A 24,066-nucleotide genomic window follows, 5' to 3' on the forward strand; every position below is an offset into this window, starting at 1 on the left:
CCGTCTGTCTGTCGAAAGCACGCTAACTTCCGAAGGCGTTAAGCTAGCCTCTTGAAATTTTGCACAAATACTTTTTATTAGTGTAGGTCGGTTGGTATTGTAAATGGGCCATATCGGTCCATGTTTTGATATAGCTGCCATATAAACCGATCTTGGGTCTTGACTTCTTGAACCTCTAGAGTGCGCAATTCTTCTCCGATTGGAATGAAATTTTGCACGACGTGTTTTTCTATGATATCCAACAACTGTGCTAAGTATAGTTTAAATCGGTCCATAACCTGATATAGCTGCCATATAAACCGATCTTGGGTCTTGACTTCTTGAGCCTCTAGCGTGCGCAATTCTTGTCCGATCAGAATGAAATTTTGCACGACGTATTTTGTTATGATATCCAACACCTGTGCCAAGTATGGTTCAAATCGGTTTATAACCTGATATACCTGCCATATAAACCGATCTTGGGTCTTGACATCTTGAGCCTCTAGAGTGCGCAATTCTTATCCGATCGAAATGATATTTTGCACGACGTGTTTTATTATGATATCCAACGACTGTGCCAAGTATGGTTCAAATCGGTCCATAACCTGATATAGCTGCCATATAATCCGATCTTGGGTCTTGACTTCTTGAGCCTCTAGAGGGCGCAATCCTTATCCGATTAGAATGGAATTTCGCACGACGTGTTTTGTTTCGATACCTAACAACTGTGCCAAGTATGGTTCAAATCGGTCCATAACCTGATATAGCTGCCATATAAACCGATCTTGGGTCTTGACTTCTTGAGCCTCTAGAGGGCACAATTCTTATCCGATTTGAATTAATTTTTGCACGAAGTAGTTATGATATCCAATAACTGTGCCAAGTATAATTGAAATCGGCCCATAACCTGATATAGCTGTCATATAAACAGATCTGGGGATTTGACTTCTTGAGCTTCTAGAGGGCGCAATTCCTATTCGATTTGGCTAAAATTTTGCATGACGTATTTTATTTTTACTTTCAACAACTGTGTGAAATAAGGTTCAAATCGGTTCATAACCTGATATAGCTGCCATATAAACCGATCTGGGATCTTGACTTCTTGACCCCTAGAGGTCGCAATTATTATCCGATATGCCTGAAATTTTGTACGATGGATCCTCTCATGACCATCAACAAACGTGTTTATTATGGTCTGAATCGGTCTATAGCCCGATACAGATCCCATATAAATCGTTCTCTCTATTTTACTTTGTGAGCCCCAATGGTCCGAACCGGACCATATCTTGATATCGTTTTAATAGCAGATCAACTCTTTTCTTATATCCTTTTTTGCCTAAAAAGAAATGCCGGGAAAAGAACTCGACAAATGCGATCCATGGTGGAGGGTATATAAGATTCGGCCCGGCCGAACTTAGCACGCTTTTACTTGTTCATTTTGGCGGCGTCATTAATGCGGCGACCTGGTCGCAGAATAACTTCCAGGAGGCTCGTTTTGAGGCTCTGGTAATCTTATTGTACTCCTTGAGCCGTTTGTAATCCCAATATACTACCGTTTTTTTACGACGTGCTCTGTTAAAAAGTTTGCGGACCTCTTTCTTCAAGATTTGGAGAGTACTTTTCTAATCCGATTTGACAGAAATTTCGATTGCTGAGTTTCATTACCTTGACTTTGACCATTCAATATGAGCCATGCCATTTTGTGGAAATATAAAAGGAATATGAAGTGAGTTCTTCAAGCAATTTATTCTGTCACCTTTGATGTTCAAAATTTCGGGGTTTCCTTGCTGTAAACATTGTGGTAAATCCCAGTTTTTACACTAAACAGTATTTGGTTATTCCGTGATATCTTTTAATATTTCATATATTTATGGGACTCATAATTAACACTTCGAATAGCGGCATTAAGCTGCAGCACCTCTTCCTTGCCAATCCCAAAATATCTTAATTACCAAATGTTATTCATGTGTGGATGGTTGGCCATGTGTGAATATTGGCCATTTATATTCGTCGTTACGATAATATTGATCACAGCCATGGAAGATTGAACAAACCCCTTCCTCCATATTAATGTGCCCTAAGTGACCCATTTAAATATTGATGTGATAGCCTATGGGCTGTCCTCGTAGCCGTTTGGCAATGCACACAGTCCCAATCAAAAGTTGGCAAAGTTTGCTCTTTGTCCAGTGGAATGAAACTTAAATCTAATTTTGGAAAACATTTCATGTGGATATCTTTCTTTTGCCCATGACGCAGGGATTTATGTAAAAAGGGACACACCTGTGACTTCGCCTTAGATACAATATAAAGTGGAATGAACATAGGGCGAAGGGATGGCAACATGAAAAACGTAGAGGATAGGAAAACTGCGGAACAACCCCAAACTTTGGTATTATTATTTTTTGGCACAGTTAAGGAAATAAAACTGGCCATTTGTTGGGACATAAAGAAGAACTTTTAAGTTTCGTTTGTGGCCATTCTCAGCACCCTGTTATGTTTAGTTTATCATGGAATCACCATAAAGTTGTCGTCGTTAATGACAGTTTGTATTTTGTCTTGCTGAGATTTGCAAATGTTTTGTTGAATATTTAATCCACATTTAAAGTAATAATTTAAGCAGATAGAAAAAATATTTTTTTCAAAGATGTACGGGTATGTTGAACAAAACAGTGAACATCAAAGTAAAAATATTTATATAATGAGTGAATGTTCCGTCGAATTAAATCAGAAATTTTAACCCAGAAAAGACTTAAATCTGCCTGTTCACGAGGAAGATGAAGGTGGGCCGATTTCACGCGCCACGTTTCTTCAATAGAACGATTTCGATGTCTGACAAGGTCAAATAGTTAAAAGTGATCTTGGACAGCAAACTGAACTCGAAGTGTCGCATTCAGGAGCGTACCGAGAAGGCTCACAAGTGTTGGGCACTATGTAAACGGGCCGTAGGCGCGAAATGGAGCCAGAATCTAAGGATAGTCCACTGGCTGTTGGGATTAGAACAATTCTTTACTACACCTCAGTAGTTTGTTGGACTGCGATGGCGAAAAAGTGCAACGTAAAGATAAAACAACAGGTTCAGAGAACGGAACAGGTCTGGGGGTCTACATTGAGAGCCCAGGGACTGAGATCTCTTTTAGACTGCCTGACCATAATACGGAGATCCGAGTGATAACGAAATGCGTAAGGTGGTGTGATGTTAACGGGAGGATGTTGAGTGTAAACATTTTAAGGACAGTAGGTTAGGTTAGATAAGGTTGAAAAGAGGGTGCAGATATTAATCCGCCCCATGCCACTATGGACATACACCTAAGCCAGTAATCGGCTTGTTGTGCGCTCTAAAAACTATAAAGTAACCTCTAAAAAGAAAATTTTAAGTTAGGAATTTCGTGCTACTTACAAATTCCCTTATTATTTTCAATGCCACTCCCCTAAGTTGGTTCATGTCTGATATTGTGTCTCCACCTAAGTACCGGTATTTGTTGGACGCGAATGCCGGGCAATGACAAAGGAAATGCTTCAACGTCTCAACATTTCCCGCATGCCCTACACATGCTATCACTTGCCGCACCAATTTTACATAGGTGAGCTCGTAGTCCCATGTGTCCCGTCATGATACCAATAGCTTTACTGCCATCCTTCTTGCTTCCTTTCAGTAATAGCCTCGTCTTCTCACGATCTGGATCCCCCCATAGGATTTTCGCTGTCCTACCGACCGTTTCGCTGATCCACAATGTTGTATGCGCATTCGTCGCCCACTCCCTTAACTCGTACTGCGTCGACCCGAAAGGCTTCGGGTTAACCAAGTGTGTTGACGGCAGTCCTCTGGCCTTCACCACCAAATCGTCTGCCCTTTCATTTCTCCTTACTCCGTTAAGGCCCAGCACCCAAACGATGAAGATTTTCCCATCCTCAGAGAAGGCGTTCTCCTTCTTACACTGCAAGACTGTTCGTGACCTTACCGTCCTGGTTGTTATTGGCCTTATGGCAATTTTACTGTCGGTAAAGATGTTCACACTCGACGTCCTCGCGTTAGCACCACACCACTTCACGCATTCCGTGATCGCCCGGATCTTCGCCTTACGGACAGTAAACTTGCCATCTATTGCCCTGACTACCAGGCCGGTAAGGTCACGAACACTCTTGGAGTATAAGAAAGAAATTATCGCCTTTTCTGAGGATGGCATGATGGCATCAACGCAGTCCGAGTTAAGGGCATGGGCTACGAACTCGCATGTAACACTGTGGAACTGCCAATCGATCGGTAGGACAACGAAAATCCTATCGGGAGATCATGAAAAGGCAACGCTATACTGAAACGAAGTAAGCAGGCGGTCATTATAACGTTGGGTATTATAACAGGACACATAGGACTACAAGCTCACTTATGCAAAATCGGTGCTGCTAGTGATAGCTTATGGAGGGCATGTGTGGAAGATCATGAGACGTTGGAACATTTCTTTGTCATTGCCTTTGCTTTCGCGGCTAAAAGACACCTGCACTTAGGAGGGGGCACAATACCAGACATGAACCAACTTAGGGGCTTGGTACGGAAAACAACTAAGGATTTTGTAAGTAGCACGGAATTCCTGACCTATATTTTCGAGGTTCCTTCTTACTATTTAGAGAGCACAACAAGCCGACATGAGGCGGATAATTTTTTGCATCCTCTTTTCAACCTAACATAAATTAATCTATATCCGGAGACTAGATATTTCAGTCTTCGACTAACCGCAAATCCACAGAAAAATTCATATCTCGTATCATGTCAGCTATAGTGCTTCAGTAATCTCGAGTATCATTGATGAAGGAGAGGTTTCGGGAGAAAAACGTCTATTCCGCAGAAAGAAAAAGGGAATGGAAAGACGTGTGAGCCAATTGAGATGAACCGGAGTCAGAGTGAATTCCGGAAATTTTACCAAATAATTAAACATCAAACCGATGGCTTTGGTGTAGGCTCATCCTCCTGCAGAAACAATGAAGGAAATCTGATAACTGACACAGATAACATGATTAGGATATGGAAAGAACATTTTACCCAACTGCTAGTTTCCGACGTTGGCGGCGAAGAGGATACCGCAGAACCTATCTCTGATGATGGTACAAAATGTTTACCCCTAGTCAGTATGAGGTTCAAGTTGCAGTGACCCGACTGAAGAACAACAAGACAGCAGGGCCGACGGGTTACCCGCTGAGCTATTTAAGACCGGAGGCGACGCGCTGATAAGGTGTATGCATCAGCTTGTCTACGCAATCTGGATAGAAGAACGCATACCCGATGATTGGAAACTCAGCACACTATGTTCCGTACACAAGAAAGGAGACAAGACGGATTGTGTCAACTACAGAGGAATAAGTCTCCTCCCCATCGCACACAAGATACTCTCGAGCGTACTGTGTGAAAATTTAAAACCTAAAATCAATGTGGCTTTAGACCAGATATTCACACTGCCAGATATTCACACTGGAAATATTCACCAAATTCTGGAAAGGACCCGAGAAGGACATGTCTGAGTTTGGTTTCCCTGCAAAATTAATAAGACTCTGCAGGATGACACTTGCTGATACGCGTTCCTCAGTAAGAATAGGAAAGAATCTTTCCGAACCATTCAATATCAAACGAGGTTTCAGACTAGGGGACAGCCTATCGTGTGATATCTTTAATATCCTGCTGGAGAAGATTATACGACCATTTGAAGCATTTGAAAGAATCGAATGAGAGTCAGTGAAAATGAGTCTGGCAGTCAATGGAGATAAGACGAAATAGGTAGTTTCAACTTTTTCTTCGTAAAATATATGGACCAGTTTGCGTTAACAGAGAATATAGGCGTCGTCTGAACCACGATCTGTATGACGACGATAACATAGTTACACGTATCAAAATACAACGGCCGCGTTGGCTAGGTCATGTTGTCAGAATGGATGAAGAAGCTCCAGCAAAGAAGTCTTTTGAAGGCAAACACGGTGGTACATGCAAACCGGGAAGACCAAAAGCCCGATGGAAAGATCAAGTGGTGGGAGACACCTCGAAACTTGGCGTCAGATATTTTAGAATGAGCGCAGGAGATAGAGGCGCCGCGAATGTCACTGTATGTTCGGCTAGTCGAACAAATGTTCTGTCATTGTCATTTAAAGTAAAATAAATATAGTGCTTCAGTCATCCCTCAGTATTATTGTGACACATTTCATGTCGGTAATTTCGACCCTGTATTTTTCCAATATATCGTACAGTGTGTATACTGCACCTATTCTGTAAAGAGTTCAGAAATTCTATTTGCATTCGTAGATCATGCTTATGGTATGCGTATGTTGTGCCATACTAAAGTTAAAAGTCTTGCACTGCCAGACCACAACGGATCGGACAGGCAGATGTCCGATTTAAATCGTTGGCATTTTATCGCCGTCGGCATTCCTGGCAAAATAATCTGCACAACTTTTTTTGCCTGCATATAATCGCTAAAATTGTGTGCGATATTCTCAAACCCAGACGTTCCGCGTCATAGGCGGGGATGCTAACCTCTGCGCTACAGTGGTATCCGCTCTCCAGAAACTAAATTGGAAGATCAATTTATATTAGTCGCGTTACGCACCGAATTGAACCACAATAAGAATTACTTTCGGATGTGGTAGTATATTAAAATATACATATTTTCCAATAAATCAGATAACAATTTTAATATTAGTGCAAAATTTCGAGAGGCTAGAATAACTCATTTGAATGGTAGTGGTTTTTGACAGACAGACGGACGGACATACCTTAAACGACTCAAGTATTCTATAGGGTCTTGAAATAATATATCAAGTTGTTGCAAAAGGAATGACGATATAAATATGCCTCCGCCCTATGGTGGAGGATATAAAAAATACGCTATTTAAATTGGAAATTCCTTGAATTAAATTTTTTAAGGAATATATTTCCAATATTTGTTTACTAATGAAAATTTTATTGTTTTTTATTACAGGTAAGGAAAAAAGTTTCGTGTTTTCAATGGTAAGATTAACTTCTTTTTATAGGCATAATAACATATAGCTAATTTGATAAATCGTTTTGAAAATGTGTGAATTGTTCTTTATCTCCGCCCATTCATTAAAAAGAATATATAAAGTTTTTTTTTTTTCGCCTCAATAAAATAACATCCCCTTCTATTGAATTATTCGGAAAAAATTTTTTAAACTTGAATTTTAATTGGGTTTGATGGATATTTCACTCGCTAATTTTATGCCAAGCGACGTATTGTTTTAGCCTTATATTACACAAAACTGGTTAATATTCAATACTCGGACATTCTAGTTCTTCTGATGAATAAACTAATGCAACCTGCTACAACTAACATTTAAATGTATGTATATTTCATCCATTTACGATGCCTCTGGCTTTAAAGACCGACCATTTTACTCCCGTTGCATTCCAAGTGTTATGCTGCAACTATTGGGTTGCCCAAAAAGTAATTGCGGATTTTTTAAAAGAAAGTAAATGCATTTTTAATAAAACTTAGAATGAACTTTAATCAAATATATAATTTCCATTTTGTTCGATAACCTTTTGCCATCTTTCTGGCAAATTTAGTATTCCACGCTCATAGAACTTCTGGCCTTTATCTGCAAAAAACTGAACATAGTGCGATTTTATAGCCGAAAGTTTTACCATTTAAGGAGTTCTGCAAAGATCGAAATAAATGGTAGTCTGATGGTGGAAGGTCAAGGCTATATGGTGGATGCATCAAAAGTTCCCAGCCAAGCTCACTCATTTTTTGGCGAGTGACCAAAGATGTATGCGGTCTAGCGTTGTCCTGGTGGAATATGACACCTTTACGATTGACCAATTCTGGTCGCTTCTCCTTGATGGCTGTATTCAATTTATCCAATTGTTGACAGTAAATATCCGAATTATTCGTTTGGTTCCTTGGAAGCAGCTCAAAATATACCACACCCTTCCAATCCCACCAAACAGACAGCATAACCTTCTTTTAGTGGATATCAGCCTTTGAAGTGGTTTGAGCTAGTTCACCATGCTTGGACCATGATCGTTTTCGACTAACGTTGTTGTAAACAATCCATTTTTCATCTCCAGTTATGATTCGCTTTAAAAACGGATCGAATTCATTGCGTTTAAGGTGCATATCACAAGCGTTGATTCGGTTTGTTAAATGAATTTCTTTCAATACATGTGGTACCCAAATTGACGCCAAACAAACAAATGTAAACAAAATTTCGCGCACTTTTTTTCTAAAGCAGGCTAAAAGTAACAGCTGATAACTGACAGAAGAAAGAATGCAATTACAGAGTCACAAGCCGTTGAAAAAATTTGTCAACGCCGACTATATTACTACTATATTACCGAGAATTACTTTTTGGGCAACCCAATAATTATGATGCCCATTGAGATCTCGGCGGATAACGAAACTATTAGAGAGGTGCAGAGGCCAAGTTAATTTTATCGAACAACATTGTGAGACGAGAAGAAATGCAAAACTCTTACTTGCTTATTTATAGCAAGGAAATTTTAAGGTATAGAACTGGGCCTATTGTGGATGAGATGCTCTAGTGTGGCTACACATTGAGACGATGTCTAAAGGAATGTTACACATGTGTAGCACATGTTCCCATCCAGGAAATTGTAAAACATCATTTGCTCTGTCTGTTTGTCGTTGAATATGATATGCGTTGGCCTATAAAAGTGTTCCACTCTCGCTCAAGTGCACTTTGAAATCGTATATGGGAATGATGCAGGAGATGCAAATGGCAACTGTTTTGAAGTGAAAAAAGATGCGAAAGGAGTTAAAGGTCTTGCGAACACGATTGAATTTTCTTAAGATTACCTACTAAAAACTGCACTAACAACCATTTATTTGAAATAGATTAACTGTGTCCATTACATGCTTTTCTGCTTATTCTGCGAATTTTCATATGCAATATTTTAGCTGGACCAATGCAAAGGGAACAAGTTTTGTTATTCCGACTTTCATGGCAAATTCAAAATATTCTTCTAGAGAAGACAAAAACCGATTGATGACCCCTCAAAAGCATACATTATTTTGATATCTTAGATCGAACGTGCTATACTGACCTCCTTCTTACTGCTTTTCGTTAATAGCCTCGCCGTCGTCGTGATCGTCGACCAATCCCTTTACGCGGATGTAACCCTGTGGAACAGCGAAACGGTCGGTAAGACGACGAAAATCCTATGGAAGATCCGGATGGTGAGAAAGCGAGGCTATTATGGAAAGAAAGTAAGAAGGAGGACGTTATAGCTTTCGATATCATAACGAGACACATAGGACTACGAGCTCACTTATGTAGAATCGGTGCGGCAAGTGATAGCATGTGTAGGGCATGTGGGGAAGATGAGGAGACGTTCGAGCATTTGAACCTACTTAGAGGTCTGGTATGGAAAACAATTAAAGATTTTGTAAGTAGCACGGTATTTCTTACTTAGATTTTCTTTTTTGAGGTTAATTTTTAGTATTTAGAGCGCACAACAACCCGATTACAGGATTAGGTGTTCAGATCACATTTTCAAGATAATGGTAGAAAATATATTTTTCATTTTGTTTGCCTGTTAGGGGCGAAGATCATTATACCCTACACCACCACTGTGGTATAGGGTATGATAGATTTGTGTATTTGTTTGCAACGCTAAGAGGGAGAAGGGCTAGACCCATCGATAAATATACGGATCGGCTAAGAATCACTTCCTGATTAGATTCAGCTATGTTCGTCTGTCCATGTATTCTTGTAATCAAGGTACAGGTCGCATTTGTTGTCCGATTTTCACAATATTTTGCATAAGTCTCTTGTTTGGTCCAGGGACAAACGCTATTGATTAGCGGATCAGATTTAGATATAGCTCCCATATATATCTTTCATCCAATGTGCCCTTTTAAAGCTGTAGAAGCCACAATTTTGGTCCGATCCTTACAAAATTTTGGCACAAAGTGTTTATTGTTTTTGGACGTCCCCATATGTGTGCAAAATTTCATTGAAATCGGTCGAGATTTAAGTATTACTCCCATATATATCTTTCATCCGATATGCCCTTTTAAAGCTGAAGGAGCCACAATTTCGGTCCGATCTTTACCAAATTTAGCATGAGATGTTTCGTGTGACGTTTTAATATGTGTGCAAAATTTCATCTAAATCGGTTCAGATTTAGAAAGAACTCCCATATATAACTTTCATCCGATTTGACCTATTATGGCTGTAGAAAGCATAATTTTGGTCCGATCTTTACTAAAATTGGCACGAAGTGCTTTTTTTGACGTCCTAGTGTGTGTGCAAAATTTCATCAGAATCGGATCATTTATCGAATTCTTTGTGAAAACGCATTTATGAAATAAGTACGCCACTAATAAAGCTCGACGTGTTGTCTTTTTCTTTTGCAATCGATGTACATCTATATATAAGTACCGGTGAAATTTTGTATGAGATCCTTTGTTTTGACTTCCAACAACTATGCCAAGTATGGTTCAAATCGAATCATTAAGCGATTTCCCGATTATACTTATTGAGCCTATAAAGGACGCAATTCTTATTCAATTTGTCTGAAATTATGCACAATGACTTCTACTATGGCCCTCAATATGCATGCCAAATAAGTAAGCACGCTTTTACAATACTTGTTATACCCAACACCACTACTGTGATACAGGGTATTATAACTTAGTGAATTTGTTTGTAACACCCAAAAAGAAGATAGATGGACCCATTGATAAGAATACCGATCGACTCAGAATCACTTTCTGATTCGATTTAGCTATGTCCGTCTGTCTGTCTGTCCATAATAATTTGTGTACAAAGTACAGGTCTCAGTTTTCATCCGATCGTCTTCAAATTTGGTACAGGCATGTTTTTCGGCCTAGAGACGAAGCCTATTGAAATTGGAAAAAATCGGTTCAGATCTGGATATAGCTCCCATATATATGTTTGTCCAATGCAATTAAATGGTCATTTGTTAACCGATTCTCTCGAAATTTGGCAGGAAGGATTTTTTACGACTTTCGACATAACTGATGAATTTCATGGAAATTGGTTCAGATTTAGATATAGCTCTCTGCGAGCACATTTATTGACCAATCTTGCCAAAATATTGCACAATTTATTTAATAATTCCCATTTTAATTATATATCGAGACGAGCTCAAGGATCGAAGAACGTTTTGCAATGAAAAAGTAAAGCTAAAACATACCACAACACTAACCATAGTATGACGTGTTTCGAACTCTTGGTTAAAAAGGCAGGAGGACAACGGCAACGGCTCTTGCTGTTGCTCCGGGTATCTAGGATTGAATACCGGCCGGGATTCGCCGATTTTTTATTTCTCACGTTATTTTGCCTGTTAAGGCGAAGATCATTTTTATACCCTCCACCATAAGATGGGGGGTATACTAATTTCGTCATTCTGTTTGTAACTACCCGAAATATTCGTCTGAGACCCTATAAAGTATATATATTCTTGATCGTCGTGAAATTTTATGTCGATCTAGCCATGTCCGTCCGTCTGTCCGTCCGTCCGTCCGTCCGTCCGTCCGTCCGTCCGTCCGTCCGTCCGTCCGTCCGTCCGTCCGTCTGTCTGTCGAAAGCACGCTAACTTCCGAAGGAGTAAAGCTAGCCGCTTGAAATTTTGCACAAATACTTCTTATTAATGTAGGTCGGTTGGTATTGTAAATGGGCCATATCGGTCCATGTTTTGATATAGCTGCCATATAAACCGATCTTGGGTCTTGACTTCTTGAGCCTCTAGAGTGCACAATTCTTATCCGATTGAAATGAAATTTTGCACGACGTGTTTTGTTATGATATCCAATAACTGTGCCAAGTAAGGTTCAAATCGGTCCATAACCTGATATAGCTGCCATATAAACCGATCTTGGGTCTTGACTTCTTGAGCCTCTAGAGTGCGCAATTCTTAACCGATTGGAATGAAATTTTGCACGACGTGTTTTGTTATGATATCCAACAACTGTGCCAAGTATGGTTCAAATCGGTCCATAACCTGATATAGCTGCCATATACACCGACCTGGGGTCTTGACTTCTTGAGCCTCTAGAGTGCGCAATTCCTATCCGATTGGAATGAAATTTTACACGACGTGTTTAGTTATGATATCCAACAACTGTGCCAAGTATGGTTCAAATCAGTCCATAACCTGATATAGCTGCCATTTAAACCGATCTGGGGTCTTGACTTCTTGAGCCTCTAGAGTGCGCAATTTTTATCCGATCAGAATGAAATTTTGCACGACGTGTTTCGTTAAGACATCCAACAACTGTGCCAAGTATGGTTCAAATCGGTCCATAACCTGATATAGCTGTCATATAAACAGATCTGGGGACTTGACTTCTTGAGCTTCTAGAGGGCGCAGTTCCTATCCGATTTGGCTGAAATTTCGCAAGACGTTTTTTATAGTTACTTTCAACAACTATGTCAAATAAAGTACAAGTCGGTTCATAACCTGATATAGCTGCCATATAAACCGATCTGGGATCTTGACTTCTTGAGCCTCTAGAGTGCGCAATTATTATCCGATTTGCCTGAAATTTTGTACGACGGATTCTCTCATGACCATCAACATACGTGTTTGTTATGGTCTGAATCGGTCCATAGCCCGAAGCAGCTCCCATATAAATCGATCTCTCTATTTTACTTTTTGAGCTCACAAAGAGCGCAATTCTTATTCGAATTGGCTGACATTTTACACAGGTCCCTAACATATAATTTAATTGTGGTCCAAACCGGACCATATCTTGATATCGCTCTAATAGCAGAGCAAATCTTTTCTTATATCCTGTTTTGCCTAAGAAGAGATGCCGGGAAAAGAACTCGACAAATGCGATCCATGGTGGAGGGTATATAAGATTCGGCCCGGCCGAACTTAGCATGCTTTTACTTGTTTTATTTTATAATTCTCATTTCATTTCTCGGAGGCCATCGTAGCGCAGAGGTTAGCATGTCTGCCTATGACGCTGAACGCCTGGGTTCAAATCATGGCGAGATAATCAGAAAAAACAAAAAAAAATTTAACGGAGGTTTTCCCCTCCTAATTCTGGCAACATTTGTGAGGTACTATGTCATGAAAAACTTCTCTCCAAAGAGTTGTCGCACTGCGGCACGCCGTTCGGACTCGGCTATAAAAAGGAGGCCCCTTGTCATTGAACTTAAACTTGAATCTGACTGCACTCATTGATATGTGAGAAGTTTGCAACTGTTCCTTAGTGGAATGTTCATGGGCAAATTTGCATTTTATTTCTCTTTCGATCATTAAGCTCGTCTCAAAACAGAAATAAAAATTTCATTGTTACTTATTTTTCGTGGCCCAACCCTTACTGTTGACGGAGGATATTGACAAAATATTGATCTCTACAAAGCTTCAGTGCAAATCTTGATATTTATTTTTTCAATTACATAGGATGAATGTCTTACATCCAAATATAGTACGATTTGGTTTGCTCCAGAACTCAACCCGCGTATAGGCCAAATGAGAATCTGTACACTATTTCAGCTCAATACCATTGTTTTGAAAGGTTGTAGTTTGATTGCAAGTGGCAAACGGATATATAGACGAAATCGTTTTGGATAGAAATAAAATTTTAAAAACAATATCTGACAATCATTTGACGTATCTTTCCATTTCCATATGATTCTAATTTCATTGGTTGTTAAAATTTTTGTTGACAGTCAAACTGACACAATACCGTCCATTAGTGTTGATAATAATTTCAAGACTTAATCGTATTTCAACGCTAATAGCTGACATTGAAAAAGCCATTAATAATCTTCTCAACTTTATTGAGTTGAAATTTATGGATTTTATGACTTGTTGCAACAGCTCAACTTTCGAATGAATGACACTGGCCTTGAACTTGAACGCCTTACTACGTATACATTAATCTCTGAGCAAGAAGAACTTACAGTTTTGGTTTAAAAATGAATTGAACGCGAATTTCTTGCAAAGATTTGCTTTTAATGATACATCACTCTTCCACACTCATATACAGATCAACATAGCCCTAACTTGGATCGCAGCCAAGTGCATTTCAAGCAACAATGGGCAAACACGCACACACTATTGTGGACGAACACAAGAACATAAGCGCTCTATAATATGCAAATGTGTGAGTGTGCCCATTTACTGATATAAGGCAAGACAGAAGTCGGGCGGTGCCGACTATATAATACCCTACACGTGCCCTATAAGTACCAATTGGGAGCTATATCTAATTCTGAACTAATTTTGATGGACTTCGGCGAAGGTTTTCAGATGGGCTACAGCATTCGTATCAAATATTGGGTTGCCCAAAAAGTAATTGCGGATTTTTCATATAGTCGGCGTTGACAAATTTTTTCACAGCTTGTGACTCAACACTCAACCAAATTTGTTATTCATCGACATTGTAATACAATTGCAAAAAATATACATTTTTCGGCTCTGGCCTGGCAATATTGGGACTGGGATGCTGATGTTGCGTTTATTGCAGCACGGGAGAGGTCGAGGGGTGGGCAGCACATAATCCGACTACGAAAACCACGACGACGACGCTTGTGACCCACTGCTGTCTATGTTCCCACAGCACCTTGCAATGTATTCAATGTGACTATGACGCGTAGTGACGTAAGGCCAGAGCAAGATCGGAAATATACCCACTCCATGCACCGGTTACGCTTCACCGACAACGACCGATGATGGAGGTGGTTTTGCCAATCCAAAAAGAACGAGGGTGCGGGGTTCTTTTCAATCCCAGAATGGACCAGAACCTTGCCACTCCGGTATGTGCCTCTTCCAAGACGAAACCAGTAAGGAAGGTCAAAAGTCGGGCGGTGCTGACTGTATAATACCCTACACCTACCCTATAAGTACAATGTGGGACCTATATTCAATTCTGAACCAATTTTGATGGAATTTGGCGAGAAAATATGTTCAAACTGTAAAAACTACGGTTGGCAATTGACAACATTATGGCAAATTACCCCAAATCTGACGAACATATATATGGGAGCTTTATCTAATTCGGAACCGATTTCGAGCAAACTTCTCAGATAATGTGGTAGTCGTCAAGGAAAGCGTTGTGCAAAATTTTGGCAAGATTGATAAAACAATGCGCTTGCAGTGGCTCTTCGGTTGAAAATCTGGCGATATACATATATGACAGCTAAATATATCTAAATCTGGGCCGATTTCTATGAAATTAACCAGTGATATTAAGAGTCATAAGAAAATCCTTCCTGCAAAATTTCGACAGAATCGGTTGACAAATGAGAACTTTTTTGCAATATTTCTCAAAATCTCAAAATCTGCAAGATTGGTCAATAAATGTGCTTGCGGTGGCTCTAGGAGTGAAAATCAGGCGATATATTTATATATGAGAGCTATATCTAAATCTGAGCCGATTTACATGAAATTCACCAGTAATGTCGAGACCAAATGACCATTTTATTGCATTATTACTGAAAATCGGGCGAACATATATATGGGAACTATATCCAGATCTGAACCGATTTTTTTCCAATTTCAATAGGCTTCGTCTCTAGTGTTGCAAAGAAATTCACTAAGTAAAAATACCCTGTACCGCAGTAGTGGTGTAGGGTTTAAAAAGGACGAACACGCACACTGAGTCGGCAGCCCTTGCTTATGGGGATTCCATCGGGTCAATCCGGTGCGTACAACTGGCTACCATGGGATTGTAATGTGTACATGACTGATTGCTCTACTAATGTTTAGAGCAAAGAAAAAAAATTATTTAAAGTTTACATTCAGCTAAAGTTAACATCCCTTTATAATTAATCAACAGTTATTTTCTGCAAACAATAGACTTTTAGCATTCAGCCTGCTGCTCTGAAATTACAGAACTATTGCTGTAAAAGCAGAACTACTATCATAATAGCAGCAAAATTAAATAGTGATATTTAGCAGACAGGGTTTGCTATTTTCAGCAAACTTTTTTTTTAAGAGTGTATATGGAAGTTGAATATGAAGCTGAACCAATTTTTATAAAATTTAATAAAAATGTCAACAGTTATAAGAAAACTATTGTACGTATGCCAATTTCCGTGACAATCGATTGACAAATGACAACATTGTTATTGTGGTAGTCATCTAGGAAAGCGTTGTTTGGGAAGATTGGTCAATAAATGCGTCTGCAGTAGCTCTCGAAGTGAAAATAGGGCGATATATTTATATGGGAAATATATCCAAATCTAAACTGATTTCAATGAAATTTACAAATAATGTCGAGAGTCATAAGTTATAATAGCCTGTACCACAGCAGTGGTGTAGGGTATAAAAATGATTAATGACACATTTGTTTTTTTATACTCATATCAAAACAAAATAGGAAACTTACAGCAACAAAGAATTAGCCATTATTACCATTGGCATCTAGTCTTTACTTGGTTGTGGAAGCATTACAGTTTGAGAGCTATGTATTTATCGAACAGCAAAAGATTTGATTATGGGCGCAGCAAGAAATAAAATATTCAAAATGATGCATCATTTTGGTTTGACTTCCTTATCCCATTGGCTCAATTAAAGTGTAATTAATTACTCATTTAAAAATGCCAATGTGAGGATGAGCCGTAACATGGTCCATGCTCAAAAAATTACCAAAATCTTTAACCATGACCTAATTGGAGATTTATTGATGGGAAAACGATATAAACGATTTTTCTAAGGAATGAGAATCGCTTTGGTCGTATGAAAATAACCAAATGCAAAGATTGAGATACCAATCAATTATTCCCTTTCATGTAAAAATAACTGAGGAGGTCGTAAAGTGATAGGGTTTGATTGAGCAATTTCTGTAGCTGACACCATCGTTCTGAAAGGAATATAAATTCCACAGTGTAATTCGATGATAAATTAATAAAAATTATTCAGTTTTTATGGTTCTAAACGAAATTTATAGGAAATATTGACGTTCGGTTTCCGCTTGATTTTTGGCTCGCATATGTTTTCTTCTAACATCCCCTTCATAATTAAGCAGCAGTCATTTTCAGGAAATAATAGAATTTTCTGCTCTGAAATTGCATGAGCTACTGCTGTAAAATCAGTCCTACTGCTACTACTGCCTACAACAGCAATAAAATTAACTACTAATATTTAGCAGATAGTGTTCGATATTTTTCGTTAACAGAAAACAATTAAAAAGGCGTTACGTTCGGCCGGGCCGGACTTGGCCACCACCTCGGGTAAAAATGTAAACCATCTTTCGTCAAAATCCGGTGAAAAATGCATACCTTATGCCCTTAGCAGCTATATAAAAATATGTTCTGATTTGGACCAAATACTAATAAGTACAAGCCATATACAACACGGATTTCGACAAGCCTAACATAAGTCACTGTGTCAAATTTCAGTGAAATCGGATTATAAATATGCCTTTTATGGGGTCAAGACTTTAAATCGAGATATCGGTCTATATGACAGCTATATTCAAATCTGGACTGATTTGGGCCAAGTTTCAGATGTACGTCGAGGGGCTTAACTTTACTCACAGTCCCAAATTTCGGCGATATCGAAAAATAAATGTGGCTTTTATGGGCCTAAGACCCAAAATCGACGTATCGGTCTATATGGGGGCTATATCAAGATATAGTCCCATATAGCCCATCTTCAAACTTAACCTGTGCAAAGTTTCAGCTCAATATCTCTATTTTTAAAGACTGTAGCGTAATTTCAACAAACAGACGGACGGGCGGATATGGCTAGATCGTCTTAGATTTTTACGCTGATCAAGAATATATATACTTTATAGGGTCGAAATGGATATTTCGATGTGCTGCAAACGGAATGACAAAATGAATATACCCCCGTCCTTCGGTGGTGGGTATAAAAATTAGTGTAGGGAACATACCCCTAATGTGTAAAGGCTGTTTTTTAAGGTCTCTGAAGCTGATACAGCGCCATTTGAAATGTAAAAGTTTTAAATGAGCAGTTTACAATATAATGTTATTGGAAATCGTTCAACTAGTTTCCTTAAACAATAAATGTTGTTTTGTTTGGGCTTTGTGAAATTCCATCATGCATTATTATTTACCTAGCATTGTTATAAATATTCCAACCAACAGTCTTAAAGAAATCAATTAGAGGTTTCCCGAATTCAACCACCTATTCTATTTGTAATGTGTGGTTGGAGCAACGCCCGAAAGGAGCATAATTACAGCTTTAAAATCTTTATGGAAAACCGTACGCCAACAAGTCTGTAAGGTAAAACTATTGTGGAGACACAAACAACCCAAGAAGAGAGATCATAACAAATGATCGCCATCACATAATTGCCTACCAAAAACAAAATACTCGGTCAAGATAATTGTAAGCATAAGATGTACTAACTCCCCACCACCACAAAAGAAGAAAATCCATGCCGCTTTTTATTATTTTCTCATGAAAGACTGTACGAGTTAGTTCGAAAGTTGCCGATAGCAAAAAGTTCGTTCGCAACATGTTGCAAGTAAACGTCCATTCATTCATTGGCAGTAAAAGAACGAAAATAAAACGATGAAACGGATATTGTAAAACTAAACGCAATACTCATGCAAAAACGGAGACGGTGAGAGCTTTTGCCTCAGTTGTGTATAGATATGATCAATCTGAGAGTAAACGCATTCATTACAATCGAATAGTCTATGGTTATAACACCTGTTGAGTGAATTGAAATGGAATGAAACACTCTCAGTCAAACTCAATTCACTCTCTTCACACACTTCTTATTCTCCATTCCACTTCCGCAGAAGACGGCCATTCCTCCATTTCATAATTTCGTGATTCCGCACAAATTGGAATTTGTAGTGCAAAATACTAAGAAGTTAATCTCATTCCTTCATCCCCTTTCTAGACGACAGATATTCCTCCATTCCATCTAATTTCTAAACAAACAATATTGAATATTATAATAAAAAAGCGCTCTTTGGTTCTGAGTTACTGAGTGAATTGACTCCGAGTTTGACTGAGTGAGTGAGTGAATTGAGAGAAATGGAGATTCCGATCTCGATCTCTACGAAAGTGGAATGGAGGAATGGAGATTAACTTGTTGTATTTTGGTATTTGGTATTTTGGACTACAATTTAATTTGTGCATAACTAACGGTCGGTTGGTTCGGTGTGTTCGTTTGAAAAAAAAACATTTTTCAATATTTTATTAAATTTAATAATTTAATATACTCAAAAATCTCGGCCGGTTGACGATAGAGAAACGATACTTAAAAATAAAATGTAAAAATAAAAAAAAAAATATATATATAAAATATATGTAAAAAAAATTTAAATAGCGGCGTTTGGCGATCAAGCATGCGCAAAATAATGTTTACATTTAAGAGGGTGAAGCAAATAAAAAAGTGGTTTCTTATTTATAAGGAAATGTTTGAGTGAATTGCAACAAAAAGTTGAAAAAATAAAAATGTCTCGAAAATGTATGTATGATTCCATCAATGCATCAAAGTAATGCAATGTGAAACCTTGACAACTTGAAAATCCAGTGCTACTTCCAATTCCTTTGCACAAGGGAAAGAATATAAAAAAAAAACAAAAATAATGGATTAACCATCAGTGAGCGGATCACATCATCATTGTCTGCGTTGTATAATCGGTGGATCTCCAATCATTGATATCCATCATAAAAGTGCATAAAAACGGATTATTGTGTTTCTTGTTCCTGCAGTTTGGTACTCAATGGCATTTTTGGGAATTGCAACATTGCCACTACAACCATCATTATTATCATCATGAACGACAGCAAAATGCTATTCTGTCTGCATGCGTGTGCGGTGCAATAAAGTTGAAAGGTGCGTTTTCTGCTTTTGGCTTTTAAAGTTCTACAATTGCAAGCTGAAGTTAAACACAAAAACAGTGGGTCACAGTTCCAAACTTAATTGCATATAATTTGCAAGGAGAATGAGAAATGTTTTTTCTTCTTAAAATATAGTTTTCCACAATCTTCTTAAATTGGTTAATAAAACATATAGAAGACTAATTCAGATTTTGTTTGTAAAACTTTCCATTTCTTCAATGAATCTTCAAGTTTCAAAGTTATCTGCATTTTTTTTTAATCTAGCAAAGGGTATTTACCAGTTAACACAGAAAATATTTGATTGTTTTGCAAAATAATTTGTGTGATTGTTTCAAAATATTTAATCAACATTGTTTTGTTTTGAAAAATGTAACAAAAAAAGTAGTCGATTTTTCAAACTTCCTGGTTTTACTAAAGACATTTTTTTTTAATTTGCGGCTTTTAAATAAAAGGTTTCAACTGGACGATATTTCATTGAAAAATTATAAGTGTATTGTATATAAAAATCTTAAACTCACCAGTGGTAAAGTAAATGGAAATTTATAAAAGTGAAGACTAGAACAGTAAAAATCTATAAACATTTTACTTTTGACTTCAACCCACTGTTGTTGTTGTTTATATCTTGCATTATATAGAAATTTCTTGTCACATTGTCACCATTGAACGGCATTACTTGTATAGACTGACGTACATACAAACATGTTCACATACGAACATATCGCTGTGCAAAAAGACGTGAACAAAAAAGCCTACGACTTAATATATTTTTTATTTTGTTTGCTTTTCTACAAAAAATGTTGGTTATGTTGGTGCTATTCTTGATTTTGTAACATGCCTTGCTGTGCGTAAAGTGAAAGCATAGACATTTTGTAACAAACTGGGGAATGCAATCGAATTGATTATCAACTCAAAACATTTTAACCCTTTGAGGAGGAATAGGACGTATATGTGTACTTTTGCTCTGAAATCCACATTTATTAATTGACTTTTAGGGTATAAAATACCGGCCTCCTCTATCAGTAACATTTTACAAAATGTTACCTTACACTTCCTGATCTACGTCTTTAAAGGTAAATAAAAGATGGATTTTTCAAAATTTGCAATTAATCGATACCAATGGGGGTATAATATTCCGTCACACACATCTTATATATAAAATTCAACTTGTGTTGGTTTGTTTGTTTGCATGCTTGTTTGTTTGTATGTTTGGTTGTTTGTTTGTTCCGTACTCCGACTCAAAAACGGATGAACCGATTACCTTGAAATATTCACAGATTGTGCAGGTAGGTCTGGAAGGAAACATAGGCCACATAATTTTTTGATATCGCGAGGACTCAAATGAAAGGCATTCGGGAGTAGATTACAAATATGGTCAGAAAGTAGGAATAGGCTTTATAATTTATTGATAACGGAAGGGGCGGACCCTCCACCGTTAGCCCAAAAACACCACCCAAAATCAAAACACCGCCGATAAGGACAATATGGGTATCAAATGAAAAGTATGCGGGAGTAGATAACGAATCTGGCATACAAAATCATGTCGAAGTATAGGGGGTTACCTCATCCCCATAAAAACGCCCAAAATGGGCACATTAGCCAATCACGAAAATATGGGAGTCGGTTTGTTTGTTCCGTATGGACTGAAAAACGGCAGAACCGATTTTCTCGAAATTTTCATATATTGTATAGGTTGATCTGGAAGGAAACATAGGCTATATAATTTTTCGGTAACGGAAGGGGGACGGACCCTCCCCCTTATGCAAAAAACACAACCCAAAATCAAAAGTTGACCGATCGGGCCAATATAGGTATCAAATGAAAGATATTGGAGAGTAAAATACGAATGTGGTATTAAAATTTGAGTCTAAGTACCCATCGGGCCGCCCCAACCCCAAAACTCCATCCAAACAGATATATTGGACGTTCATTTTAATATGGGGCTCAAATGAAAGGTATTAGGGAGTATATTACGATTTCTGGCATATAAAATCAGATCGAAGTATAGGGGGTCACGCCACACCTCAAAAACGCCATTAGACCCATTATGACGATACGATACTTGGCTGAATCGATTTTTTTAAAATTTTCATAGATTGTGTAGGTTTGTCTGGAAGCAAACATAGGCTTTATGATTTTTATATATCGTGTGGAGGCGGACCCTCCCTCTTACCACAAAAACGCCACAAATATCCGAAAGTGGTCCGATGGGCACAATAGGGGTATCGAATGAAAGGTATTGGAGACCAGAAAACGAATATGGTATTAAAATTTGGGTCCAAGTACCCAGACGAAGTGCAGCACGAATTTGATTTCCATACTTGAGTCGAAATGTCTGAGGTGCCATCCCTCCCCTAATAAGGACATTACCCTGCGGAAGAACATTACCACCAATGAGTGCATTCCGTTTCAAGTTTAAACTCAATGATAAGGGACCTTTTTTTATAGCCGAGTCTGAATGGCGTCTCGCAGTGCGACACCTCTTTGGGGTGTGGAAAATTTTTTAAATGACCATGCATGGCATTGTACCTCGCAAATGTCGCCAACGTTAAGAGGGAATAAACACCGCTTTGTCCGATGTTCTCGCCAGGATACGAACGCGTTCAGCGTTATAGGCTACAATGACACGAATTCGATATCCGCATTCGGGGCGGTGTGTCCCCTCCCTAAAAAGAGAGTTAAAGAAGGCGCAGCGGAGCGGGCGCGGTTCGGCTAGTTTAATATAATTTCCCCTTTTCGTGTTGGTAAGATGCAATACACAAAAATTTGCATTATTATACCCTCCACCATAGGATGGGGGGTATACTTATTTCGTCATTCTGTTTGTAACTACTCAAAATATTCGACTGAGACCCCACAAAGTATATATATTCTTGATCGTCGCGGCATTTTATGTCGATCTAGCCATGTCCGTCCGTCCGTTTGTCAGTCGAAAGCACTCTAACTTCCGAAGGAGTAAAGCTAGCCGCTTGAAATTCTTATTAGTGTAGGTCGGTTTGTATTGTAAATGGGCCATATCGGCCCATGTTTTGATATAGCTGCCATATAAATCGATCTTGGATCTGGACTTCTTGAACCTCTAGAGTGCGCAATTCTTATCCGATTGGGATGAAAATTTGTACGACCTATTTTGATATTATATCCAACAACTGTGCAAAGTATGGTTCAAATCGGTCTATAACCTGATATAGCTGTCATATAATCCGATTTTGGGTCTTGACTTCTTGAGCCTCTAGAGTGCGCAATTCTTATCCTATTGGAATGAAATTTTGCACGTAGTATTTTGTTATGATATCCAACAACTGTGCCAGGTATGGTTCAAATCGGTTTATAACCTGATATAGCTGCCATATAAACCGATCTGGGATCTTGACTTCTTGAGCCTCTAGAGGGCGCAACTCCTATCCGATTTGCCTGAAATTTTGTACGACGGATTCTCTCATGACCATCAACATACGTGTTTATTATGGTCTGAATCGGTCTGTAGCCCGATACAGCTCCCATATAAATCGATCTCTCTATTTTAATTCTTGAGCCCCTAAAGGGCGCAATTCTTATTTGAATTGGCTGACATTTTACATAGGTCTCCAACATATAATTTAATTGTGGCCCAAACCGGACAATGTCTTGATATCGCTCTAATAGCAGAGTAAATCTTTTCTTATATCCTTTTTTTGCTTAAGAAGAGATGCCGGGAAAAGAACTCGACAAATGCGATCCATGGTGGAGGGTAATAAGATTCGGCCCGGCCGAACTTAGCACGGTTTTACTTGTTTATTTTATTTATTAAAAACGTCTCTATTTCGAAGATTTGATAGGCTAGGGGGATAAATTTTTATTATTATTATTATTATCTCTATCATAAACATTCTTCATACGTTGATTTGGTGATATACTTTTCGCCTTACACTTTCCGCACTGGTGGGACATATATGTCTCATTCGTCCTCAAAGGTAAATAAAAGGGGTTAAACTCAGCGTTTTTCTTGTTCATATATATATTCATTTTTAAGGGTAAAATATATATTTTTAATTCATAAAAACATCAAAAACATTAATTAATACACAAAGCAATAAAATCAACTAAATTAGAGCGTCAAACACCGATAAACACAAAACCTCTATGAATTGTATATCGGAATGTGATACTGTTTTTTAGTTACGTTTCCATTAAGCAAACAATGTCATATAAATTTTAATTTTCGTATTCCCCGTATAACGCTGCCTAAATTTTAGGGTTGGGCTGCATTTAAGCAATGAAGAACCTGTCAAATGAAACCCCCATTGTAGTGTACCCAAAATTCTCTTCGATGTAAT

At 38.3% G+C, this 24,066-nt stretch overlaps 1 protein-coding gene across 3 annotated transcripts in view; it reads left to right on the forward strand.

Moving 5' to 3' along the window:
* The window catches only part of LOC106085256 (protein prickle), a 571,237-nt gene that overhangs the window by 328,373 nt on the left and 218,798 nt on the right, over positions 1–24,066 (forward strand). For 2 of the 3 annotated variants that reach the window (XM_013249410.2, XM_059370557.1), the window contains exon 1: positions 19,287–19,748. The exons of the other annotated variant lie outside the window; for it this stretch is intronic. Coding sequence is in view for 1 of the 2 variants with exons in the window: in XM_059370557.1 (XP_059226540.1) it covers positions 19,720–19,748 (29 nt within the window). In the remaining variant the exon portion in view is untranslated. Of the gene's footprint in view, positions 1–19,286; positions 19,749–24,066 lie in introns of those variants that run through there. 3 annotated transcript variants of the gene reach the window in all.

Source organism: Stomoxys calcitrans, chromosome 5 (assembly GCF_963082655.1).
Source record: "Stomoxys calcitrans chromosome 5, idStoCalc2.1, whole genome shotgun sequence".
NCBI lineage: Eukaryota > Metazoa > Arthropoda > Insecta > Diptera > Muscidae > Stomoxys > Stomoxys calcitrans.